Source organism: Prionailurus viverrinus, unplaced genomic scaffold (genome assembly GCF_022837055.1).
Source record: "Prionailurus viverrinus isolate Anna unplaced genomic scaffold, UM_Priviv_1.0 scaffold_40, whole genome shotgun sequence".
NCBI classification, from domain to species: domain Eukaryota; kingdom Metazoa; phylum Chordata; class Mammalia; order Carnivora; family Felidae; genus Prionailurus; species Prionailurus viverrinus.
In genome coordinates, this window is record NW_025927608.1 from 1,430,208 (window position 1) to 1,453,882 (window position 23,675).

Consider the following 23,675-nt stretch of genomic DNA (forward strand, 5'->3'; position numbering starts at 1 on the left):
GTGTGATCGCAGTTTTGCAAGATTGATTTCTGTAGACAGAATGGGAAGAAAATCCTTTAGTGTGACTGATCAGAATTTGATTGTTTAACTAATAGTTTAAAAAAGTTTCTTTTTCCCGTGTTCTCAAGTTGTTTTGGATAATGTCATTACAAATTTAATCAAACTTGAGCAAACCTATATCAAGTCTCTTTCATATCGAACAGAAAATTTTCGGGTCGTTTCAGTTTTTCTTGTGCTGTGGCCTCATCTGAAATACTTCTCAGGTTGAGAACTGGACGGAGACCTGGCAAAGGGAGGGGCCCTGAAACGTACGAATCAGGGAAAGCCAGCCTCTATCCCCTTCTTTACCTACTGGTTGTCTAATGGTCTTTTGTGTTTAATACTCCCGTAGATCAGGGGCTCTCCTTGGCTTGAGTCATTCATGCCTTTGTGGATCTCCTCGTGGACAAGAATTTCACTGGCTTCTTGTTTCTTCTTTGAAGTGCACGGTGACTTGTGGCCGAGGGTTACGTTACCGCGTCGTTCTGTGTATCAACCACCGCGGGCAGCACGTTGGTGGCTGCAACCCACAGCTGAAGTTACACATCAAAGAAGAATGTATCATCCCCATCCCTTGCTACAAACCGAAAGGTAAGTTTGTGGTGCATGTTAAAGTTAAATCAAGAGGTGTTTTCCAGCTCTCATTCGAATATCGCAGGATTTACATTTCGACTTAACCGTCTCAGGAAAACCGTCTTACCCACAGATGGCAGTTAGACTGTCCGCCAGGTAAAGAAGCTGGACCCACTTGATACATTGATCTGGGGGGGAAGCTGGGTGCTTATCGACTCAGTACGTTTAGAGTGGCTCCTATCTGTCTGGGCTCACACCGACATTTCTCGCTGGACACGGAATAATCTGATGGAATCCCTGCTTTGAAGAAAAAGAAGGATGAGGAGAAAGAGAAAAAGGGGAAAAGCCAAGGAGAAGGATAAAGAGAAAGAGGAGGAGGAAATTTCCCCCAGGGTTCTCATTCTCTCCCCCGCAGTATTTTCCCCTGGAGTGTATGTCTCTTGAGGGAGGGACAACATCATCTTTATCACGTGTCCTGGTGCCTGCCTACCGTGGAGTAGATGAAGACTTTCGGCTCCCAATGCAGATCTCTGGATGCTTTTTGAATTTCTTCTATTATTCCTATTTGTTCCCCAGGAATGAGCAGAAATGGGTAGCATCCACGGGCAGGAAGTCTTGGCATCATCTCTCGGATACACATTCCTTTCCATACGTGGTTATTTCCATGTACTTGAGTGAGGTATTACCAACCCTTATGACAAGTATTTCCTTTCTGGAAATGGAAAAAGGATTATCCTCACTGGTTGGTCCCGAGAAGTCTTCCTTAGTCCTTTAGAAAGGATGGTACAATTCTCCTTCATTATTTCTGAGTTCATTATCCATACATGGAGCCTTAGAGTCAACCGTTTCACAAATACTTACTTACTCTGTCCGCCCTTCAGAAAAGCCACGTGGTTGCCCCACGAGGTGCAAGTAATGGCCGTCTAACGTCGTCGGTGAAGTCTTTCCTCCTGCCTTGTGCCCTTGATAGTTCTTTCACGGCCACCGCCTCAGGGTCTGTGATTTCCCTGAAGCAGCCCAAAATTTCCTTTCTCATTTCATAACCTAGTGCGTTCCTTTCTTCATGTCTTACGAGGCTTAAAAGCACAGAAAGGAGCACGCATCTTGCTCCCGCGTGATGGGTGTAATCGGCAATCAGCTCCCGCGACAACTACACCAATGAAAGTTTGAGTAAAACCTCTTCCCAGTTTTCTAAACATCTACGTTATTTGATTTTCTCCATCGATCTCTTTATTCTTGGGCAAGGGGGATTTGTGGCAAAAGAGAGCAAGCTGGTACGGTTGAAGTAAGAGCTTTAATGTGTAAACAACAGAGATTGGTATTGGTTTATACAAGGCATTTTTTTTATATAAGAGGCATTTTTATGCTCGCTTGGAGAACATCTTCAACTGTGCTATGGGATCATCTGGTTGCACTGGGATAATGTGTTAATGAAAACAATACACGACAGAAATGTTTGGTTCACTCCAGAAGCCTCTTCAGGTCCTGTGATAAAAAGACTCCACTTTGCATTCGAAAAGCGTGACTGCTTTATTGATGAAACCTTTCGCAAATAACGATCATGTATCCAGCTGCTTTAAGCTTGTTGTTTGTGTTCCCTTTTTCTTAGAAAAAAGCCCAGTGGAAGCTAAATTACCGTGGCTGAAACAAGCCCAGGAACTAGAAGAGCCCAGAAGAGCAACCGAAGAACCATCGTGAGTCCAGAGCCTTTTATGGGTGTAATCAGGGCATAGCCAGTTAACATGATCTATGTAAGTTTTGTACTTATTGGAATACAATGGTACATTTCAAATCCAAATGACCTGAATTTTCAGACTCTAGAGAGCTCGAGCTGGCTGGAAGTCTTCTTTATTTCACAATTCAGCAGTTCTACTTTGGCATTATCTGTGAGAAGCACATAAAAGAACAGTGTGTGTTAACTCAAAGCAGACCCAGTGGTCTGTTACGATTAAGAGATTGGGGGTAATTCCTAGATCTAGATTAACACGTATGATTTGACCAAGGACCATGACAACCTTGTACAGATCAATCAATCATTCCATGGGTAAGTCATGGCCAACCTCTATAAAACCAATTTACTTGAAATGTATCAGGGTGGCCCACGTGATTATAAGGAGAAATCCTGGAGCCGCTGTGGGAAGGAGCAGTGGAAAGAATATGGCACTCTGCATCTTGGAGCCTAGAACCACCACTTTGAACTGTGTGACCGTAGACAAGTCTTTAATTTTTCTGCGTCTCATTCTCCTTACCTATGAAAGGAGCAGGCTGAATTCGATCTCTCCAGGGTCCATTCCTACTTAAAAATCTAATGACTTCTATCCACATGTGATTTGGCAAGTCTGGGGTGGAATGGTGTCAGTGGAAATGGAGAATTAGGAGTAAACCAGAGACATCTTCCGGAAGCCGAGGGTACGGACCTAAAGAGAGCAAGGAATCAAAGACACCCTGAGATTTTTCGTCCAGGAGTCTAGAAGAGCAGCAGGACCAATGACAGACTCGAGTAATTGGACAGGACAGCTGAGTCCCTGTCACATACGTGAAGTCTGTGGAACTGACAGCCTGTTTACCAAGGGGGCAATCCCTAGAGTGTTCTAGGAAAAGGGATCTCAATATGGCTGGTCTCCAGCTCAGAGCAGGTATTTCTTCCTCAGCACCTTCAGCAACAGGCAGAGCTCCCTGCATTGAGAGACAGCTCATCCTTCTGTTGAACCTCAGGAGTTATAAGCAAGAGTTTTTTGCCCCTGTTGAGCTAAATATACCTCCTTCAAATTTCGGATTTCTGAAACAGGAAAACAACCCACAAAAACCCACATCTATGCCCCATCCCACGTGACGGGTTTTCACAAATTTGAAGAAAGCTGGATCACAAGAGTGCAGCCTTTCCCGGGCTCATCACTCTTAGCGTTTTCCAGTGGTTTTCATGTGTTGTTTTTAGATCCCTTACCAACCTCATTGCTGTTTTCAGAACACGCTCATTTATCAATGTCCTTTCCAACTGGGGACCAGCCCAGTGAGCCCCTGAGGAATGTGGATTACTTCTCTACGAGAAGGCACCATGCCTCTAGCAATGCGGGCCAAGAGAACTGGCACATCCCACTTAGGACATGCGCAGAAAGAACTTTTCCACGTGGACTACTGTCGGGCCTGGAAGTGAACCCAGTGGTTTCTTCTGAATGACCCCAGAGTAACTAACTGAAGAGAGAGGGGTTCTGGGCTCATGACTGAAGCTTGGTGATCTAGAGGAAGGGGGGGGGGTGGTCACAAGAAGTAGGTAATGCAGGAGAAGGAGTAATGAGAAGAGGAAGGAGGGGACACAAGGAAGGACCACAGTTGTAAAGACCAAGGCAGTATAGGGTTCAAGGAGAGTCGCAGATCTCATAGAGAGCCAAGGAGAAGCTATGTGGACTGAGGAAATACTATTTAGATGGACAAGAGTCTTTTCCAGTTAATGGTAGGGTAGGATCACTGAAAGGGTAGAGAAGTAATCATTGCAGAGATTTAAGAAACGAATTCCCAGTCAGAAGGAAGTGGGTATTTGACGACTGAAGAACGAGTAAAGATTGGTAGTCAAGTTGACGGAAAGAAGTCGTTATATGTATGTTTGATTTTTAATTGTTTTTATTTGAAGCTAGGATGACCTTAAATATAGTAACAAGGTAATAAGGATCGTACGCAAGTCAGTTAACATGTCTGCGCCTCCCAGCTGTACAAGAAGGCTCAGCGTTACTGGAACCTTCTCCCCACTCCAATCTCCTGTGATTCTGTAAGCGAAGGAAAGAGAGAGATTTGAGACACTCAAAAGGGAGCGTGGTTGTCATGCCGGGAAGGCTATAGAGTTGTCAGACTGGGGTGACACATCCTACCAGGTTCTTCTGTCCCCAGAACACAACGAGATCATGATGGCTACTCCTGTGTGTCCTCTCTTGGCTAATGGGATTGCTGTCCAGTTCCCCAAGCCGCAAGCTTGGAGTCATTCTTGCCTGTCTCTCGTTCTTCCCTTATATGTCGTTAACCACTGGCTGTGCCAGTCATAGCCACCAAAATCTGTCTCCATTCCAGCTCCTTCCCTCCCACCATCCTCTCCAGGTCCTGAACTCACCCTTCCAACAGCCTCCCGATTCACTTCCCCCTCAGTCCCTTCGAACCTACCCATTCCACAGCTCTTGGACTAGACCAGCCAAGGCACAAATCTGATTCTTTCCTTCCAATGTTGCGAATACCCCAGAGGTTCCCCATCACCCAAATATTTACACTCGTTCACAAGGCCAACCAGACTTAGCAGGGGCCATCCCCCTTCCTGGCTCCCGGCCTCATCCCTCACCACTTTCTTGCTTTGCCTTGAGTGGGACGTTCCAGCCACATGGAGCTGCTGGTCGTGCCTGGCCTTCGGGAAGCTGCCACTCACGTCCACGCTCCCCTTGTACTAATTTTCTTATTCGAGTGTAGGTGACGCGCTTTCATCAGAACCACTTGTGGTGCTACGTAATTGCAGATTTCTGGGCCCCGCGTGGCAGACGCTGGGGGGTGGGGCTTAGTCACTAGAACGTTTTCGGCTCTGCCAGATACCTTTTGGTGTGTGTGTGGTAAAACATGCATGACAAAATAGGTGCAAGGGATGAAGAGGTGCAAACTTCCAGCTATAAAATAAACAAGCCACGGGGATGAACAGGGAACAGAGTCCATCGTCGTTCGTAACTCTGCGTGGTGACCGACAGTGCTGATGCCCATCGTGGGCCTCGTTTCGTAACGTGTAAAAATATCAGCCCGCCCTGATGCACTCCGGAAGCAGCTAGAATGTCGTATGTCAGCCGCACTTCAATTTTAAAAATTACCTCTTTAACCATTTCTAAGGGTACGGTTTAGCGGCCTTAAACTACACTGATGCCGTTGTGTGACCAGCCCCACCACCCACCTCCAGAACCGCTTCATCTCCCCCAACATACACTCTGTACCCGTTAAGTGCTAACTCCCCATATCCCCCTACTGCCCCCCCCCCAGCCCCCAGCACCTCGATTCGACTTTCCGTCTCTATGAATCTGCCACCAGCGTTTTTAGCAAGCACCCCAAGTGACTGGGGAGGGAGCATCCGAGTTTGGGAACCACTAGATCAGAGAGTCCGAAGGGTCCCTTTCAAGGTCTGAAAATCCCATCCATTTTCTTCTTTTCTAAATTTTTTATTTTTATTTATTTATGTTTAATGTTTATGATGTATTTATTTATTTATTTTTGAGAGAGAGAGAGAGAGAGAGAGAGAGAGAGAGAGAGAGAGAGAGCGCAAACAGGGGAGGGGCAGAGAGAGAGGGAGGCACAGAATGAGAAACAGGCTCCAGGCTCTGAGCTGTCAGCACAGAGCCTGACGCGGGGCTCGAACCCACAAGCTGTGAGATCATGACCTGAGCAGAAACCAAGAGTCGGACACGCAGCCACCTGAGTCACCCAGGAACCCCCCCCCTCCCCCCCTCCGCCCCGGTCTACCGCCGTTCACTTTATTGGAAGGGGCAATACCATGTAAGCTCCAGGAGGTCCGGGCCTCGTATTCATTCCAAGCTGCTTATCCATCAGTCCGCCTGCCTTTGCTGGTGGTGCCCTCCTCCCCTGACTCCCTGAGCAGAGCTCATGTGCCCTTTCCTGCAGAAAGACCCCACTTGTGTCTCTCCAGCATGGAAGAATGAGCCTGCACGCACCTGTTCCCGGCCTCCTCCCCACTTCCTCTCTCTCTCTCTGTCTCTCCCTCCCTCCCTCCCTCTGTGGTCGCTATGCAATTTTCCTTTATAATTCACGCTGCTGGCAGGTTCTGGCGTGTTCCTGGCTGTCTAGTGCGAAGTTTATAGTTTCCTCCCTCCCACCACTTCTGACTCTGTCCATTCCCTCCATTTCCAAACAGGACCGCAGCATTCCTCAGCTTCCAGTTCATCCCTTTATAACCACTATCCTTTGTGGTTTGGGGATGCTCCCTTGTTGACAACGGAGGGGAAGGCGAACGCAGCTATATTTCAGATCCCTCGAGCAAAGCCTGCCAAACCCGCCTGGAGAAGATAAATATTTCTGCCTCTGTGGTTTTCCGTGGCCTGGGCTCTGAATTTACACAGGGAGTGGATGTTCTAAAGCTTTATTTTATTTTTTTTTTAATTAGGAAAATAAAAATTACAGCTTATAAAGCTAAGCCAGGGGAACTACAGTTTTTTTTTTTTTCAACGTTTATTTTTTATTTTTGGGACAGAGAGAGACAGAGCATGAACGGGGGAGGGGCAGAGAGAGAGGGAGACACAGAATCGGAAACAGGCTCCAGGCTCTGAGCCATCAGCCCAGAGCCCGACGCGGGGCTCGAACTCAGGGACCGCGAGATCGTGACCTGGCTGAAGTCGGACGCTTAACCGACTGCGCCACCCAGGCGCCCCAACAGTTTTGACCTTCTTAGCTTTCCGCTGGGGAACGTGTTGACAGTCGATACGGTTATCCTTGTTCTCAAAGGCCTTCCCGGGAGGCCTGCGACTTTCTTTGGGGTTCGCGATGCTTCGCAGCTGGGTCGCCCCATTCTCCCATTTTTCATAGACGGAAACCAAGGAAACAGGGCGGGTTTGGAGCGCTTTGGGTGTTTTCCTCACTGCTGTGTTCGCTTCTCCATTTGTGGAAGCTCTATCTGCTACCATCCAAGTATGTCTTCTTTGAGACATCTGGTTTTCCCGTAAGAGCAATAACGGCTAATATTGAGGACGTCGTTTGTGCCAGGTGCCTATGTGGCGGGTTAGCTCACTTAATTCCAACAATGTCCCCACGAAGAGGTGTAATTATTACCCTCGCTTTAGCGGCGAAGAAAGCAAGGCACAGAAGAGGTTAGGGAGTTGCCCAGCCCTTCAGGGCTGTTAAGTGGTAGACGGTGATTCTCTGCCCTGTGATTTTAGGAAGCGCTTTAGTTTGCCTTACGTGACCTGACTCCAAGCTGCACGCATCCGTAGGTTGGTCCGAGGACCTGCCTTCAGGACCTACGCGAACTTGAGATGGTCTTGAGATGCACACGGGCATCCGAAGAGCCGCACGTCAAGTACGTGGGATTGTGTGCAGGCCGGCTGGCCACGCCTGGATGCTGACGTCCGGAGTGTGGGGAGGGGCCGGTGGGGGAGAGAGGCTGGTAATGGCAGCAAGGATACAGCGGGGAGCTTAAGCAGGTCTTGGAAAACTTCTCAGTTCACTAAGGAACTGGGACTTCGTTTGGAGAAAGTGGGAGGTTTTCACAAGTGAGGCCATCATGATTACACCCTATTTTATTTATTTATTTTTTAATTTTATTTAAATCCAGACTCGTTAACATATAGTGTAATAATGGTTTCAGGAATAGGATTTAGTGGTTCATCGCTTACATACAACACCCAGTGCGCGTCCCAACGAGTGCCCTCCTCGATGCCCATCATCTGTCTAGCCCATCCCCCCCACCCAACACCCCTCGAGCAACCTTCAGTTTGTTTTCTGGATTTAAGAGTCACTTATGGTTTGCCTCCCTCTCTGTTTTTATCTTAGTTTTCCTTTCCTTCTGTGTTCATCGGTGGTGTTTCTTAAATTCCACGCGTGAGTGAAATCATATGGTATCTGTCTTTCTCTGACTGACTTATTTCGCTTAGCATAATACACTCTAGTTCCATCCATGTTGTTGCTAATGGCAAGATTGCATTCTTTTTTTAATGTTTATTTATTTAATGTTTATTTTCATTTATTTCATTTTATGTTCATTTATTTCAGTTTATGTTCATTTATTTAATGTTTATTTATTTTGAGAGAGAGTCAGAGAGTGTGAGTGGAAGAGGGGCAGAGAGACACAGAATCCGAAGCAGGCTCCAGGCTCTGAGCTGTAAGTGCAGAGCCTGATGTGGGGCTTGAACCCATGAACCATGAGATCATGACCTGAGCTGAAGTTGGACGCTTAACCGACTGAGCCACCCAGGTGCCCCACAAGATTTCACTCTTTTTGATGGCTGAGTAATATTCCATTTGTGTATGTATGTGTGTATATATGTGTGTGTGTGTGCGCACGCACCGGATCTTCCTTATCCGTTCACCATCATGATTACATTTTAGAAAGATCTTTCTGGCTGTCTGCAACTTGTTTCTAATCATTCACTATGATAAAAAAGGAACTGTGGAAAATGTCAAATTACACATCTCTGTGTAGACTGGACACATTTGTTGGGGTGGAATTTCTGGGCCAGAAGGCACATCGAAGGCATTGAATTTCTTTGGTCAAATTGCATTTCAGAAATTCAGTACTGATTTGCCATCCAAAGCAGTCCTGAAGCCCACCCTCTTTCCCACACCTCCATCAAAATGAGGAAGTTACCTGTTTTCAAAAAAAAAAATGCTATTTTCTAGTACAGTTGACTCTTGAACAACATGGGTTTGAGCTATGTGGGTCGACTTACATGTGGATTTTTGCAGTGTGGCACTGTAAATGTATTTTTTTCCTGATGATTTTCTTTCCTTTTCTTTTTTTTTAGAGAGAGAGAACACACATGTGTGCACACACATGCATGAGCAGGGAAGGGACAGAGGGAGATGGAGAGAGAATCCCAAACCAGCACAGAGCCCAGTGTGGGGCTTGATCCCAGACCATGAAATCATGACCTGAGCTGAAATTAAGACACAGATGCTTAACTGACTAAGGCACTTAGGCACCCCCCCCTTATGATTTTTTTAATAGCATTTCTTTCCTCTAGCTTACTTTATTATGAGAAGACAGTACATAATACATAGGACATATAAAATATGTGTAATTGACTGTTTATGTTATGGGTAAGGGTCCATTGGTTAAGTGTTTGGGGAGTGAGAAGTTGTATGTCGATTTTTGACTGTAGGCAGAGGGATGAGGAGAGGGTCAGTGTCCCTAACCCCCGAGTTGTTCAAGGGTCAGCTGTATTTTCTTTTTAATTTTTTTTTTAACGTTTATTTATTCTTGAGATAGAGACAGAGCATGAGTGGGGGAGGGGCAGAAAGAGAAAGAGAGAGAGAGAGAGAGAGAGGGAGAGAGAGAGAGGGAGAGGGAGACACAGAATCCGAAGCAGGCTGCAGGCTCCGAGCCATCAGCACAGAGCCTGACGCGGGGCTCGAACCAACGGACCGCGAGATCATGACCTGAGCCGAAGTCGGACGCTCAACCGACTAAGCCCCCCAGGCGCCCCAAGGGTCAGCTGTATTTAAAAAAAATTTTTTTTGGGGGGCGCCTGGGTGGCGCAGTCGGTTAAGCGGCCGACTTCAGCCAGGTCACGATCTCGCGGTCCGTGAGTCGAGCCCCGCATCGGGCTCTGGGCTGATGGCTCAGAGCCTAGAGCCTGTTTCCGATTCTGTGTCTCCCTCTCTCTCTGCCCTTCCCCCTCATGCTCTGTCTCTCTCTGTCCCAAAAATAAATAAACGTTGAAAAAAAAATTTTTTTTTTTTAAATTTTTTTTTAATGTTTATTTTTGAGAGACAGAGACAGAGAGAGGCAGAGCATGAGCGGGCGAAGGGCAGAGGGAGAGGGAGACACTGAGTCTGAAGCAGGACCCAGGCTCTGAGCTGTCAGCACAGAGCCCAATGTGGGGCTCGAACTCACGAACCGTGAGATCATGACCTGAGCCAAAATCGGACGCTTAACCGACTGAGCCACCCAGGCGCCCCAAGGTCAGCTGTATTTTTAACGTTTTCGTGGTTTACCTTTAACTTTGACCCATGGAGAATTTACTCTGACGTGTGGTGTGTGGTGTTTGTCTAACTTAATTCTCCCTTGAATAATTAACAAGCTGCCCCGCACCATCTAGTGAATAATCTAGTGTGCACGTTGAGGTCACAATACCTTCATTGTGTAAATGGACCACTCCATCGTCAGTGCCAGAGTACAGGAATTACTGCAACTTTTTAGAACGTTTTTCTATCAGGCTCTGCGAGGGCTGTCTCATTGTTATTCCTTTTAAACGGCTCATGACGGTCCTCAACTAACCTCCCATAAAACCTTAGAGTTGTCTTGTCTGTCTCCAGCCTCCTTCCCCCTAAATCGGATCGGAACTGCGTTCATTTGCTAAATCAGTTAACGGGGGACGCACATCTTTAGTGTTGAGTCTTCCCATTCAGAGGCATGTGCTGTTCTGTCCAGTGAATCAGATCTCTGAGGTCAGAACCCCTTCAGTATTTTGTGGTTTTAATCATACCAGCCCTGTGCTTTTTTTTATAGAGTTTTTATTCACAAGCTCCTGTGTTAAGCCTCAGTCTTTTTCATCTGTAAAATCAGGAAAATAACAGTACTTGTTCATAAGGTTGTTGTGAAAATTACATTAAATGATAAATGGAATATTCTTTGCACGGTGCCTGGCAATGAACGCCAGCAGCAAATGTTGGTTGAATTTTGAGAAACCTGGTAGTTTTAGGATAGATGGATAGGGACTTTGTTTTTTATTATTATTTAAGAGAGAGAGAGAGAGAGAGAGAGGGCGCACACAAGTGGGGGGGGGCATAAGAGGGAAAGAGAGAACTTTAAGCATGCTTCACACTCGATGTGGAGCCCAACTCAGGGCTTCCTCTCAAAACCCTGGGATTATGACATGAGCTGAAATTAGGAGTCAGGTGCTTAATTGACTGAGCCCCCCAGATGCCCCATACATAGGCACTGTTTCATTGAACTCGTATTTTTTTTCTAAAAATTTTCAATGAACTATACTGTTTTCCATAGTTATATCATCGTTAAAGAATCACTTCATCTTCTTTCCTAAAATTTGTACCTTTTACCTTTCCTTATCTCATTTTGTTATTCCTTATACTTTTTACATTTCTGAAGAGATTGCGTTTGTATCCCGTATAGATTTTGAAATTAGAGTCGTTGTATTTTAATAGGAGAGTTTAATTCAGTTAAATTTATTATGATTGCCGATAGTTCTGGCCTCCATTTTTTTCTTTTTTTCTCTTAAGGTTTATTTATTTTTGAGAGAGAGAGAGAGCACGTGCGAGAGGGAGAGCATGAGCAGGGGAGGGGCAGAGAGAGACACACAGAATCCAAAGCAGGCTCCAGGCTCCCAGCTGTCAGCACAGAGCCCGACGCGGGGCTCGAACCCACGAACCGTGAGATCATGACCTGAGCTGAAATCAGATGCTTAACTGACTGCGCCATCCAGGCACCCCATTCTGGCCTCCATTTTAAGTTATCTCCTTGTTTCTCATAATTTTCTAGATGATGCGTGTTTTCCGGATTCATTTTCTCCAGTAACTGGAGATCAATCCTTTGTAATTTCATCTTTTTCTGTGTGGTTTTTTTTTTATCACCAACATTCCTTTTCTATTGACTTCTCCATCTTTAAAATGAGTTAAGTTGACATAGCTGGCTTTCTTACCAACCTATTTCAAAGCTCCTGGTTTCTAAAAAGAAGTTTTTAGCCAGGTGTTTTCCTTTTCTATGGCCGCAGGAGCAATTTACCACACACCTAGTGGCTTAATAAACATTTGCTATCTCAGTTCTGTAAGTCAGGAGCCCAGTAGATTGAAGTGGTTCCTCTGCGCTGGGTCCCACGAAGCCAAAATCGAGGTGTCTCTCAGCCTGAGCACCTGTCTGGGGCCCTGGGGGAGAATGTGCTTCCGGTCCTATTCAGGTAGTTGGCAGAATTCAGTTCCATGCAGTTGTAGAATCAAAACTGCCATTTCCTTGCTGGCTGTCGGCCAGTTGTTCTCAACTTCAAGGGGTCGCCTGCACTCCTTGGCTCCTGGCCCCTCCCGTCTCCCGGCCAGCAGCAGCCGGGGTACCTCTCGTGCTCTGAATCTCTCGCGCTCTTTTCCTGCATCTCTCTGACTTCAGCCAAAGAAATTTCTGTTTTTCAGGACCTGTGATTAGATTATCCTGCTAGGATAATCTCCTTATCTCGAGGCCCATAACCTTAACCATATCTGCAGAATTCCTTTTGCCATGCAATATAACATATTCATACATTCTAGAGACTAGGGTGTGGGCATCTTTGGGGTGGCCATTATTCTGCCTAAAACACATAAGTTGTTTTTTTTTTTTAATTTTTGTAATGTTTATTTATTTTTGAGACAGAGAGAGACAGAGCATGAATGGGGGAGGGGCAGAGAGAGAAGGAGACAGAATCTGAAGCAGGCTCCAGGTTCTGAGCTGTCAGCACAGAGCCAGACACAAGGCTTATACCCAGGAACCACAAGATCATGACCTGAGCCGAAGTCGGATGCTCAACCGACCGAGCCACCCAGGTGCCCCTAAAACTCTTTAAGTTTTTATGTTCATCATTTTTTATCACTTTTTCCTGGGAGATAGTGTGCCTTTCCAAGCTGTATTGTAGGCACTTTTTTTTTTTTAACATGTTTTATTTCTGAACACTTTGTCTGTTTGTCTTGTGTTAGAACCTCTACTTGAAGAATCCAGGCATCTTCAATATCGGATTATTTCAGTTTTCTCTCATTTTGTCTCTAAAAACTGCCAGGGTGCCTGGGTGACTCAGTCAGTTGAGGGTCCAGCTTCAGCTCAGGTCATGATCTCACAGTTTGTGGGTTCGAGCCTCACGTCACGCTCTGTGCTGACAGCTCAGAGCCTGGAACTATTTTGGATCCTGGTCTCCCTCTCTTTCTGCCCCTCCCCTGCTTGCATTCTGTGTATCTCTCTCTCTCTCTCAAAAAAAAATTAAATAAATAAATAAACTTAAAAATAAAAACTGCCAGTTAAAAAAAATCCGTTTTGAAGAGGTAGAATTTACATACAGTAAGTGGTGTCTATTTAAAGTGATGAGTTTTAACAGGTGTAAACAGCCACCCAGCCCCAGCCTCAGGCAGGATACCGAACACTCCCATCACCCCCAGAAGGTCTCCTTTGCAGACTGTTCCTCCCTCCCCCTGCTCCAAGTGCTTCAAAAGCTCCCCTCAGGGCGCCTGCGGGGCTCACTCAGTTAAGCCTCTGACTCTGCATTCCGGTCCTAATCTCCGGTTCAGGTCCTAATCTCACATTTGGTGAGTTCGAGCTCCGCATGTACTGACAGCACAGAGCTTGCTTGGAATTCTCTCTCTCTCTCTCTCTGTCTCTCCCCCCACCCCGTCCCCTCCCTGCTCATGTGCTCGCTCGCTCTCTGTCTCTCAAAAAAAAAAAAAATCTTTGCTTCAGTAAGCAATAATGAGGCACCTGGGTGGCTCAGTCAGTTGAGCATCCAACTCGTGAGTTCAGCTCAGGTCATGATCTCATGGTTCATCAGATCGAGCCCCATGTCGGGCTCTGCACTGACAGTGTGGAGCCGGCTTGGGATTTTCTCTCTCCCTTCCTCTGCCCCTCCCCTGCTTGTGCACGTACTCTCATGCTGTCTCTCTCGAGATAAATAAATAAACATTAAAAAAATAAATAAATAAACAATACTAATAATCCATAAAAAATTGAAAAAAATCCACAAAGACCATCATGCTACTTTATACATAAAGTTTCTGTTGCCATAGCTTCCCTCCCCCCCCCCCCCCTTTCAAACCACTCATGGCTAATTTGGACGGTTCTCACATCTGGTTTTTAAGAGGACCCCTAAAAGGGTCTCTGAAAGCCAACTTGAAAGGTCCAGGACACCTTAGGAAAACACTGGATGTGACCATCACTTGCCACGTTGGGAACTGAGGTGAGCCTTTCCTCCAGCCCCATCTTCTAATGGGGCTCTGAATCACAACAGACACAGGGGTTCCCTGTGAATGAAAAGAATCTACATCTCAATTTTCAGTTTTTATCACTAAGGAGAGAGGAGGGGAAAAGAAGAGTGACCTTAAACGTGCAGTGTGCACAGGGGTGCCTGGGTGGCTCAGTCGGTTAAGCGTCCGACTTCAGCTCAGGTCATGATCTCGCGGTCTGTGAGTTCAAGACCCCGCGTCGGCTCTGTGCTGACAGCTGGGAGCCTGGAGCCTGCTTCAGATTCTGTGTCTCCCTCTCTCTCTGCCCCTCCCCTGCTCGTGCTCTGTCTCTCTGTATCTCAAAAATGAATAAACGTTAAAAAATTTAAAAAAAATACAGTATGCACATGGTTAGAAAATGCAAGCCTTTTAAAGCTATAAACAGAAAGTGGAAGCTCCCACTCCACACTCTGGCACGCGCGATCGATCACTTCCAGAAAAGAGACATTGTACACTGTACGTCAATCAGGTACGGGTATGTGTGCTGTAAATGTTATAATTAAATAACATATACACTACATATACATATGCATGCCTTTCTGTGTGTATTTAGACAAAAGATCCCGGTATATGAGCCCTCCCACACTTACTTCATTTAACTCTCTCCAAGAGGAGACTATTCCTTCTGAATTAATAACAGACACACCTCCTTCTTTTAATTGACCTCATATTATTACGTTGTATGTATATTGCATTGTATCGGTGCCTCGTCTTGAATTTAATCAGGCTTTTTCTTTCCAGTTCTACTGGGGAAAACAGCAAGGAGAGAAAAGAGCATGTTCAAATATTATGCCAATACTCCTCTCTGCTGGGAGGTTGGGCGAGCCCTCTCCTGGCCTAGGGGAGGGGAGGGAGTTCTCCACCAAAAGTTTTCAATGCAGTAAATAGAATTTGGAGGGTTTACTGTTTGCATGGCTCTTTACGGGGCTCATGTATCTTAATGGTGTTTCCTCCTGCTGATTGGATTGTGGACAACGGTGATGAAGTCTTGTCCAGGGAGAGAAGGTTGGAGGACTCTGAGAGACCCTTACTACCCGTTCTGAGATTTTGAACATGAACCCTTGGAACTATATCTTAGCCGTTTTCTGAAGTGACTTACAGTACGTTATCCTGTGAACAGAGATCTGCGTTCACTTAAACTCAGGAAATGATGCACGCCATATTCCCCTCTTAGGCATTTATAGTATGCATTCATGTATCGTGGTCTTTGGAAAAGTTTCGCAGTAATTAAACCTGTGGAGCACTCTTGCACCCGTGGTTTCCCCAACTTACATTCGCTGGGCTCTTCCTTGCCTGTCACTTGTGAATATCTCACAATGCAAGTGTTGCTTCGGGATGACTTAACTAAGTATGTCCCTGCTGAGTCTCTGCTTTTCAGTTCAGTGCAGGAATCCGTAAACGTCTTCTGCAAAGGCCCAGATAGTAAAGATTTTAGGCTCTGTGGGCCAAATAGTCTCTGTGGCAAATCCTCAGCTCTGCCATGTAGCATAAAAGCAGTCATGAACAAGAAGTGAGCAAGTGACCATGGCCATATTCCAATAAAACTATAATTATGGATACTTTAATTCAATGTCGTGTCATTCAGAAAATATTACCCTTCTTTTCCACCCCCAACCATTTAAAACTATAAAAGTCATTCTGTAGTCTGTAGAGAAACAGGTGGGCTGGACTTGACCTGTAGGCTGCAGGTTGACAACCTCTGATTTAGTGGATAATAATTCAGAATCAGAAATAAATACTTTATTCAGCCATATTGTGTCTAAGATATTTTCAAGAAGATGAAATTCAGTGTAGTGTAGTTGAGGACAGAATACGAAAGCTTCATCTACCCTGCAGAAAACATTTATTATCTTAAATATTGAGAGGTTAATAAAGTCCTACCTGTTAAAGGATAAGCCTGATAAAGATTCATTGAATAAATATTGATGAAAATTCTCCGTATTATAAAAGAACTCAGATTAGAAATTATCACTACATAATGGTTTATTATGACCAAATTTTTGAAGAGCCTAATTTTAATGATGTTATACAAAGGTGATAGCACAGCATTTGAGTTTTAAAATGGAGGCAAACTTTTGGGGCACCTGGGTGGTTCAGTCAGTTAAGTGTCTGACTCTTGATTTCGGCTCAGGTCATGATCTCATGATTTGTGAGTTTGAGCCCTGCATCGGGCTCTGCACTGTCAGACTTGGGTCTCTCTCTCTCTCTCTCTCTCTCTCTCTCTCTCTGCCCCACCCCTGCTCTCTAAATAAGTAAATAAATAAGCAAACAAATAAATGAAATGGGTGCAAACGTTCACTAGATCTCCAGTGAAAAATCCTTTCTGTTGCTAATAAGATTGGACAATTTGTTCATGACCTAGTTGAGCACCAGGAAAAATAAACAGCGTTTCCAATGTCCCGAATTCCCTCTGAGCGAAGTTATCTCTTCCCTTCAGGGAAGGCCTGTCGCTCCTGCGGGGCCGGCATATAACGGGGACTCCTGGGTCTTCTGTAGGTTCATCCCGGAGCCCTGGTCGGCCTGCAGCACCACGTGCGGGCCGGGCGTCCAGGTCCGGGAGGTGAAGTGCCGTGTGCTCCTGACGTTCACGCAGACGGAGACCGAGCTGCCTGAGGAAGAGTGCGAGGGCCCCCAGCTGCCCACCGAGCGGCCCTGCCTCCTCAACCCCTGCGACGAGAGCCCTGCCTCCCGCCAGCCCGACGCCTCTCCCCAGGAGGACAGCACGATGACCTACCACTGGGAGTACGCTGGCTTCACCCCTTGCACGGCCACATGCTTGGGAGGTATGGGACTCTCTCGGGGGGGGGGGGGGGGGGTACAGCGGCGTCTTGTGTTGCTAATAGTTTGAGAAACCACTGACTTGGCTCAGCCAAACATGCAACTTAGAAAAACCTAAAGGAGGTAAAGTCATTCGAATAACTGAAAACTATGCCTTCTCTGTCCTTATTTTCCATTTCTTCCAGGAAGATAAAGGATAGTGCGGCAGTATATCCTGACCCCCCTCCCCCCCCCCAAAAAATGCTATGCTCCTTTGGCCTCGGCAAATGTATAAATGAGGTGGGGAAAGAGGCCACTGCTTAATATGGAATAAGTAGGGGAATGCAGAACTGGTAAGTCGAGGCAATCTCGCCCTTGAGTCAGTGTTACAAACTGAGGTGGCCTGGGATTGCCATTTCTGATGGGACTCTGTCAGGAGTCACCCTCATACCTGCACGTTGGGCTGGAGGCCAGGGAAGAGCACACTGGTCACTCTGGTGTATGTGCGTGCACCTACGTGTGTGTAATGTGCATAGCCAGTGGGCCTGTTAGGATTAGGAAGTGCTAATATGGCCAGGTGGCCTCAATAGGGTGCAAGTTGGCACCAAGATTATTAAGCCCTCCAGGATCCAAAAGAGAGTTGATGAGCAGAGAGCAGGGGCTCAGATCGTCATTCTCCAGGGCTCTCTTTTTTGGAAAGAAAAGATAGAAATAGTTGGAAAGCTAGCTCTTCTGCCGACGTGAAGGAGACTCATCTGATCAGGACTCCAGGACCCCTGACACCCTGACCCTGGATTCCAGCACTTGTGGCAAACCCTGGTGGCTAAATGTGCTCTGATTTCAGGGGCACCTGGGGGACTTGGTCAGTTAAGCGTCCGATTCTTGATTTCAGCTCGGATGATGATTTCACGGTTTGTGAGTTCGAGCCCCACGTCGGGTTCTGTACTGACAGTGCAGAACCTGCTTGCATTTCTCTCTCTCTCTGTCTCTGTCTCTCTCTCTCTCTCTCTCTCTGCCCCTCCTGCATGAGTTCTTTCTTCTCTCTCTCTTTCCCTCTTCCAGATAAATAGATAAACTTTAAAAAAAGTGCTCTGACTTCAGTCCCAGCCAATGGTGAGAAGAATACAGGAGCTACTGCCTTAGAAGGTGGTTAGTTCAAGTGCATGCTCCAGCCCTCCTGGTGCCCCTGAGCCCATTACTTGGAGCTCCCTATCAGGTATTAGAGCTTGTGATCCTGTCACTGTACCTGAGCCCCTCCCTCTTTGTCCTCCGGGCCCTTAAGTGAATTCCCAGTCCTTCCCATCCAGTCTCCATGACTTGGTGGTATTTGTCTTTGTCCTGTCCTAATTCAACCTCTAAACCCACCTATCCTGACACAGACACCTGTTCTCTGACATTGCCAGCCTGCAGTAGACCCAGAGGAAGTGGCATATGTTTTAGCCCCAGCCTTCAGCTAAGCTACTACCTTTCACATGGAGTTATGCACGTAGGATTTAGAACAGGACACTTGGCTACTCCCAGATTCTCTCTGCTCTCTTACTTGCTTCTCCCTGGTTTTTAGAAGCCCACCCAACTGACTAGGAGCTCAGATTTTCTTACTCACCTGGACCTCAACTGGCTGCTGTGTCTCTTGCCTCCAGGGCACATAGTCTCAGCCCCAAGTCCACTGCACACCTATGCTGCCGCTCAGAACTTAACTCCTGCTCTGAGTTCAGCACCCTGGACACCACCCTTGTTATAGCTTGGAAACCTTCACGTGAACATGCCCTTGGAGAGAATAGGAACTAGTACTTTCCTGATGAGTCTTGAGGACCCCTCCAGAGGTAGTGGCCGAGATGCAAAAATGGTCCCCCATTCAACTGCCGTTATAGATGGCTGGAACTTCCTATGACACTCCTGGAAAGTATCAGCTATCTCCACCACTTCTGAGCCAGCACGTTCCTACAGTATCACCAGGGGCCTGGAGCTGTGTCTTTTATTATGAAAGCAGAAACAAATCCTGCTGTTGCTTGCACAGCCTCAAATCTCTTAGTCTCTAAACTCTTGAACGTTGCCTTTGGTAGAATTACTATTTCATCTAGTACTCTGCTATCCTTGAGTTTAGTTTTTTTTCCCTGACTGGGAAGGCCCCTCGATTTGGGGAAGCATGGCACGTTGGGTCCTCGGAACTAAGAGAGCGTTTGGAGTTGCCCAAGGAAAGAGGACCAGGCGAATTCTGATTCAGTTGGCGGAGTCTGTTGGACCTCATCTTTGATAGATAGATAGATAGATTGATTGATTTTGAGGGGGCGGGGAAGGGAGAGACGGAGAGAGAGAGAGAATCTCAAGCGGGCTCCATGTTATCAGCACAGAGCCCGACGCAAGGCTCAATCTCATGAGCCATGAGATCATGACCTGAGCCGAAATCAAGAGTCAAACGCTTAATTGACTGAGCCATCCAGGCGGCACTAGACCTCATCTTTGAAGCTTGGTACCAAGGTGTTAGAATCTGCTATTGTGCTGTCTACTGAGGTAGCTCTAGGAGGCACCTCCAGGATGGCTGAGCCTATGGGAATGCCTTTCTTTTTTTATTTGCGAATAGTTTTATTGAGATGTAATTCACATCCCATACAATTTATGCATTTGAAGTCTTTATTCAATTTGGTGGGTTTTAGTATATTCACAAGGTTGTGCAAACATCCTCATAATCAGCGTCACAGCACTTTACCCCCACAGAACCCTGTACCCTTAAGCAGGTCACTCCCCATTTTTCCTCAAACCCCCATTTTCCCTGCCAGTGGCAGCCCCTGGAAACCACTGATCTATTTTCTGTCTATTCTGGACATTTCGTATAAGATGAATCACATAATATGGGGTCCTTCGTGACTTTTACTTAGTATAATGTTTCCAGTTGAGGTCCATCCATGTTGTAGCATGAATCAGAACTTCATTCCTTTTTATGACTAATACTCTTCCATTGTAGGGATAAACCACATTTTGCTTATCCATTCATCAGTTAGAAATTTGGATTCTTTGCATGTCTTGGGTGTTATGAATAATCCTACTATGGCCATTCAGGTACATGTTTTTATATGGACATACTTTTTCATGTTTCTTGGGTATGTACCTTGGAGTAGTAGAATGACCTTTGAATCCACTTAAAACATACAAATTTGGGACGCCTGGGTGGCTCAGTCAGTTGGGCATCCTACTCTTGGTTCTGGCTGAGGTTGTGATCTCACGGTTGTGGGATCAAGCCCCATGTCAGTCTCTATGCCAAGTGTGGAGCCCGCTTGGGATTTTCTCGCCCCCCCACTTCTTTCTCTGCTCTTCCCCTGTTCATATGCATGCATGCATGCTCTCTCTCTCTCAAAATAAATAAATAAACAAACTTTAAAAAATACAAGTTTTGCGAAACCTGGCTAATTGAGTTTATCCTTATTGGCCCTGTGGACCTTTGGGCTGACTGTGAGAAGACAGAGCACCTTGAACATGTCAGAAGTGCAGCTCACTGTGCAGATAGTTGATGTGGCGTGCCCGTTTATTGTCTGGCATCCTCTTGTGAACTTGGAACACATTTTACAAGTTTTAACAGAGATCAACTTGGAACTCTTTCAATACTCAGTTAAACAGCAATTTCGCCTTGTGAGAGTGCATTGTATTGTGTAATCCTAGAATAATACCATTTAAGTGAACCTTGGATACCCACTAACCCAAATTTTACAGTTAGGGAAACCGAGGCTCAGAGGCCATCATGCAGTCCCAAGCAGAAAGCAGTTCTCATCTTTTAGAGAGAGCTGGCCATATAATGGGTGCATATAATAAGTCTTTTAACTTGGCAAAAAATAATATTTTCAACTTTGGGGGTTCAAGCTTAAATTTTGCTTTTAAATAAGTAAATTCTGTGAAACGTAAAGGGGAATGCTTGAAACCTGGATCCTCAATAAAGACAGGGAAGCTCATGCGTGCTCTGTGCTAGACTTCATGGCTCTGGGTTCTGGGCTCAAATCGGGATATAAAATGAGTAGCACACAGTCCTTCCTTGACTTGATGGTGCACAGCTTTTGGTTATCTTGCCTTTATCGTCTTGACTGTACTAGCTACATACAGTGACACTTGCCTCTCGGTGATCCATTTTAATGTGGTTTTGGAGGCTCAGCCTCTACAAGTCCACTTCTGTGTGATTAGGAATGTCGGTTTGAACCCTCCCCCTGCACGCGAGGAGAGTGGGTCTGCCATAACTGAAGACCACAGGAAGATAGCATTTCCACAGGCACACAACCGTGTCTCCAGCTTCCTATTTCTGGTAGAAAAAATAATAGATGCAAATGACAGATTCCTGCAAAGATCGTATCCTGATCCTCTGTGTACTTGTATTTTCCAACTAATCTTCATATCATACGAGAAATAAAAATACATCTGTTCGTTGTAATTGTTGGTACTTAGGAATCTTTCCTAAGTGGGCTTTCATTTTGGAGTGGCAACAGAGAGTTCTTTTTTAGTTCCTGGAAACATGAAGAATTCAGACATTGGATTTCCAGCTTCCACAGCGTATATACGTATGCGTGCAGCATAGTATGTGTGCACGTGCGTGCGTATATACGTAGACCTCCCGGAAGATGTGCCTGCCTTTGTAACACCCCCCGTTAAGGTTTTGTAATTTCGTACATCATCAACATTCCTCACCAGAATTTTTCTTTGTATTTTATGTTATTTGTTGCATTTAGGCCCTTTCGTTTTTACTTTTGTATTTTTAAAACAATTGCTTAATGTTTATCTTGGAGGGAGAGAGACAGACAGATACAGAGACAGAGTGTGAGCAGGGGAGGGGCCGAGAAAGAGGGAGACACAGAATCCGAAGCAGGCTCCGGGCTGTCAGCACAGAGCCCCATGCGGGGCTCGAACCCATGAACCGTGGGATCATGACCTGAGCCGAAGTCGGATGCTTAACCCACTGAGCCACCCAGGCGCCCTTACCTTTGTATTTTCTAACAGCACAGGCTAGGAGCAGGTTCATTGACTTTGACGCCTGACCCCACTTTGAACCCTAGCCCTGCCACTCTCTTTGGGCTGTTATAGAAGTTTGTAGAGGCTCATTTTTGCAAAATGAGAGGAGCCATACCTCCTTCGTGAGGATTAATGAGGCGATTAAGTGTCCTCATGTAACAGGATGACGTTGGAGAACTTCTTAATCACAGTGCCTGGCACATGGTATAGAATAAGTGTTAGGGGGATGATTAATTTATAATATAATAACAGCAGGGTGTTCTTTTTATAATGCCGCCATTTTTTCTCTTTAAAAAATCTGATTAAATTGCTGAACCCCCTTTTATTTCTTTTTTTTTTTTTAAGGTTTATTTATTTTGAAATAGAGAACACAAGCAGGGGAGGGGCAGAGAGAGAGAGTCCCAAGCAGGCTCCACACTGTCAGCACAGAGCCTGACGTGGGGCTCAAACTCACAGACTGGGAGATCGTGACCTGAGCCGAAACCAAGAGTCAGATGCTTAACCAGCTGAGCCCCCCAGGTGTGCCAAATTGCTGAGCTCCTTAATGCATCTACCGGTTTTAAGTTCATTCTTACCAATTCTCTTAAGTAAAATAACCATCTCTAATTCATGATGATTTTATTTTTCCCTTTCAAATAGTTATTTATCTTATTTGAGCTTTTTAAATCTTATTTCTTTGTCTAGAATTTCAAGAACAATAATAAATAATGTGGGCAGCGCCAGCCCTGCCACCTCGCCTTTGTCCTGACAGTTAGCAGGCACCTCCCCGTTGTTTCATTTAAAAACATTCTTGGGGCGCCCGGGTGGCTCAGTCGGTTGAACGTCCAACTTCGGCTCAGGTCACGATCTCACGGTTTGTGGGTTCGAGCCCCGCGTCGGGCTCTGTGCTGACAGCTCAGAGCCTGGAGCCTGCTTCGGATTCTGTCTCCTTCTCTCTCTGCCCCTCCCCACTTGTGCTCTGTCTCTCAAAAATAAATGAATGTAAAAAAAATTAAAACAAAATTTCTACAGATATCTATTGCACGTTTCTTTGTGGTAGGCACCGGGCTGGGTGACAGTGACTCTAACTAGTTCCTGCTTTTGGAACTCAAGTCTAGTGGGGAAAATGCACTGATCACATAATCACCCACATGTGTAAATCACAGCTGGTTATAGCAAAATAAATGCATGGTGCTAGGAAAACATATAATAGGAGGAACTTGACCTAATTAGGGAAGTAAGGGAAACCCTCCCTAAAAACAACTACACTTGAACTTAAATATGAAAGATGGGGAATTGCTGAAGCAAAAGAGGCCGTTGGAGGGGGTGGCCCGGAAAGAGTTCCCAGCAGAAAAAAAAAAAGGCAGGTACAAAGTCCCTGGGTGCCAGGAGGGTTCATGGTCCATCCCCAGAGTGACGAAGGCAGGTGCGGCTGGAGTGGTGAGAAAGACAGCGAGGTGATGCTAGAGAAGAAGGCAGGGGCCAGACAATGAATGCCTTGTGGGCAAAGCTGATTTGGCTCTTTGTCCCAAGATCAGCGGGAGACCATTCAAAGAATCAAAGCGGGGGATGCATGATCCAATTTTTCTCTATCTCAGAAAGGTGAGTCGAGCCGTATCGTAAAGAAACAGGTTTGGGAGGGATAAGAGCAGATGTGAGGGAGGCCGTCTACAAAGCTGTTGCCTCGTCCA

At 45.9% G+C, this 23,675-nt stretch overlaps 1 protein-coding gene across 3 annotated transcripts in view; it reads left to right on the forward strand.

Moving 5' to 3' along the window:
- ADAMTSL3 (ADAMTS like 3) overlaps positions 1 to 23,675 on the forward strand; it is a 355,448-nt gene that overhangs the window by 219,650 nt on the left and 112,123 nt on the right. For all 3 annotated transcript variants that reach the window (XR_007149622.1, XM_047846695.1, XM_047846696.1), the window contains exons 14-16: positions 483 to 630; positions 2,222 to 2,306; positions 16,759 to 17,045. Coding sequence is in view for 2 of the 3 variants with exons in the window: in XM_047846695.1 (XP_047702651.1) it covers positions 483 to 630; positions 2,222 to 2,306; positions 16,759 to 17,045 (520 nt within the window). In the remaining variant the exon portion in view is untranslated. The remainder of the gene's footprint in view (positions 1 to 482; positions 631 to 2,221; positions 2,307 to 16,758; positions 17,046 to 23,675) is intronic.